The sequence below is a fragment of the Cyprinodon variegatus genome, unplaced genomic scaffold, assembly GCF_000732505.1.
Source record: "Cyprinodon variegatus isolate N-32 unplaced genomic scaffold, C_variegatus-1.0 Scaffold851, whole genome shotgun sequence".
Taxonomy (NCBI): domain Eukaryota; kingdom Metazoa; phylum Chordata; class Actinopteri; order Cyprinodontiformes; family Cyprinodontidae; genus Cyprinodon; species Cyprinodon variegatus.
Window position 1 is genome coordinate 104,956 of NW_015151304.1, and position 2,709 is coordinate 107,664.

The window sequence follows — 2,709 nt, forward strand, 5'->3', positions numbered from 1 at the left end:
TCTATTAACATTTCTACATCTGGAGAATGGGGCTGTTCTATGTCTTCTCCATTCAGAGGGGCCCCTGCCTGTCTTTGCCTAGGGCCCCACATTTCCTGCTCAGGCTGATTCTTTATTCCACTAAAGGTTTAAATTTGAAGCAAACAAACTGGATTTGGAAGAAATGAATGGAAATAAAAGATGTTTTTATTTCTATTATGATGTAATTCCAGACAATCAACTGGCGGCCATGTTGTTAGTTGACTTGGTGGATCATTCAAACATCTGACTGGCTGTTCTTCTCCTCCAGGTCCTGGCCATGGTCTCCATCCTGTTCATCATCATCTCCACCATCTCATTGTCCCTCAACACTCTGCCAGAGCTTCAGGTAGTGGATGAGTTTGGTCAGTTCAATGACAACCCCAGCCTGGCCCACGTGGAAGCCGTGTGCATCGCCTGGTTCACCATGGAGTACCTGCTCCGCCTGTTGTCAGCGCCTAACAAGTGGAACTTCATCAAAGCACCGCTGAACATCATAGACCTGCTGGCTATACTGCCTTATTACGTGACGCTCTGCCTGACTGAGTCTAACAAGAGCGTGATGCAGTTCCAGAACGTGCGCCGCGTTGTCCAGATTTTCCGTATCATGAGGATCCTGAGGATCCTGAAGCTGGCGAGGCATTCCACAGGACTCCAATCCCTGGGCTTCACTCTGCGGAGAAGCTACAACGAGCTGGGGCTGCTGATCCTCTTCCTGGCTATGGGGATCATGATCTTCTCTAGCTTGGTGTTCTTTGCAGAGAAGGACGAGGACTCCACTAAGTTCACCAGCATCCCTGCCTCCTTCTGGTGGGCCACTATTACCATGACGACAGTCGGATACGGCGACATCTATCCACAGACGCTGCTGGGCAAAATCGTGGGAGGTCTTTGCTGCATTGCAGGCGTGCTGGTCATTGCTCTCCCCATCCCAATCATCGTCAACAACTTCTCTGAATTCTACCGAGAACAGAAGAGGCAAGAGAAGGCCATCAAGAGACGGGAGGCTCTAGAACGAGCCAAGAGAAGCGGAAGCATCGTCTCCATTAACCTGAAGGACGCCTTTGCTCGCAGTATGGAACTCACAGATGTCCTGGTGGAGAAGAAAGAGGAGAACAAATGTCCGGCGGACAACCACCTGTCCCCGAGTCGCTGGAGCTACCACAAACACTACTCCAACACGGAGGTCTGCAGCCCAGCCAGGACGCAGCGGTACGAGGAGGTCCCACAGTGGAGCTCCCCCGAGGCCCTAAAACCGCTGCTGAATACGGCGTCTCCTCGTCACCGTCCGTACGAGTCCAGAGAGGAGCAGCAAGAACCAGCTGCCCAGGAGGAGACGAAGACCGACAAGACCACCTCCTGTCCAACCCAGCAACCTTCTGCTGCTGAACAGGAAGAGGCTAGCTCTGCGCTAGCGGGGGTCAGAGGAGGTCAAAGCAGTCTGAGGTCCTCTATCCCCCCTCCCTTGGATTTAAGTCAGATCAGCACCTCAGAAACGACCCGGGGCCCCGACAGGGACCCCCCCATGACAATGATCAAAGAGGGCTTGTATGAGTTTGTGTCCACTCCCCAAAGAACGGCAGCAGAGGGAACGAGTCTGGTGCTACGAAGAGCCGGAAGCTTTGAAACCCTGAAGGTCGACCTCATCGGCTCTGAGGGCGACGTCCTCACAGCCGCCATGACACCAGTAACGGCCCCCGCCGCCGTCCAGCAGCTTCCGCCTGAAGAGGTGTTCCCCGCCGCTCCAGAGGACGCCACATCTGCGCTGACCTTACCGCAGTCCCCGTCCCGTGAGTCTGCAGGTGAGCGTCCCATAATCAGGAGCTTAGAAGGTGAAGGACAACAGGCCGGCTTAATCCACCAGGGGAAGAATCACATGGAGAGGGCTGCTGCTGGCTCATGCATTAGCTCCAGCTCAGCTAAAGCCAGCCCACTCAACTGCACCCAGGAGCTGGTGGCTCTGGGAGGAGGCGAGGGGGCGGCGGCCCGCGAGCGACAGGCTGGAGAAAAACAGGAAAACCACATCGAACTGGATGGGAGTTTGACTCCGCCCTGTGAAACCAGTATGTGAGCTCAGCCTAACCACAGAGAGACGCTGAGGAAATCCAAAGCTGATGGCGGAGACCTGGCTTAGATCTCCGTTAGCTGATACCGACGCTGGAAGCACAAACATAGAAGTCATTATGTTAAAAAAAAAAGACGATATTTGGTTGATTTATTTTGGGAATGCTGCTTTCAGGAACCGAACATACCTGAGGCCTCGGCGTGGGAATCCAGAGGCTCGGCTCCACATGTCAGGGAACCATTTCTCTGCTTCATCTGTGGAGAATTAAGAGAAGCGACAAACTGCTGGAGGAAGCAAACAAAAAAAGCCTTGAAAAATGAAAATGTTTGACTGTCATGATTTTATGTTGGAGTGAATTTGTCTTCATGCTGGTTTACTTCCGTACGGTTTTACTTAGGTTAGCATGCAGAGCTAACAGCTGCAGTTTTCTGTTCATTCACCTTTAAAATAAACCTTCAACAAACGTAGAAACATGTCCGACTGTGATTTAGTCGCCTGTGGCTCTGATTCCGTGGTCTGCAGCCACTGGACGTCTGCATCCGGACGTCTGCATCCGGATGTCTGCATCCGGACGTCTGCATCCGGACGTCTGCATCCGGACGTCTGCATCCGGACGTCTGCATCCG

General features: G+C 53.0%; 1 protein-coding gene across 1 annotated transcript in view; it reads left to right on the forward strand.

Moving 5' to 3' along the window:
* LOC107099258 (potassium voltage-gated channel subfamily B member 2-like) overlaps positions 1–2,312 on the forward strand; it is a 14,206-nt gene extending 11,894 nt beyond the window's left edge. The window contains exon 2 of the mRNA XM_015397313.1: positions 290–2,312. Within this exon, the coding sequence (XP_015252799.1) occupies positions 290–2,089 (1,800 nt within the window). The 3' untranslated portion in view covers positions 2,090–2,312. The remainder of the gene's footprint in view (positions 1–289) is intronic.
* The last annotated feature ends 397 nt before the right edge of the window (positions 2,313–2,709 follow it).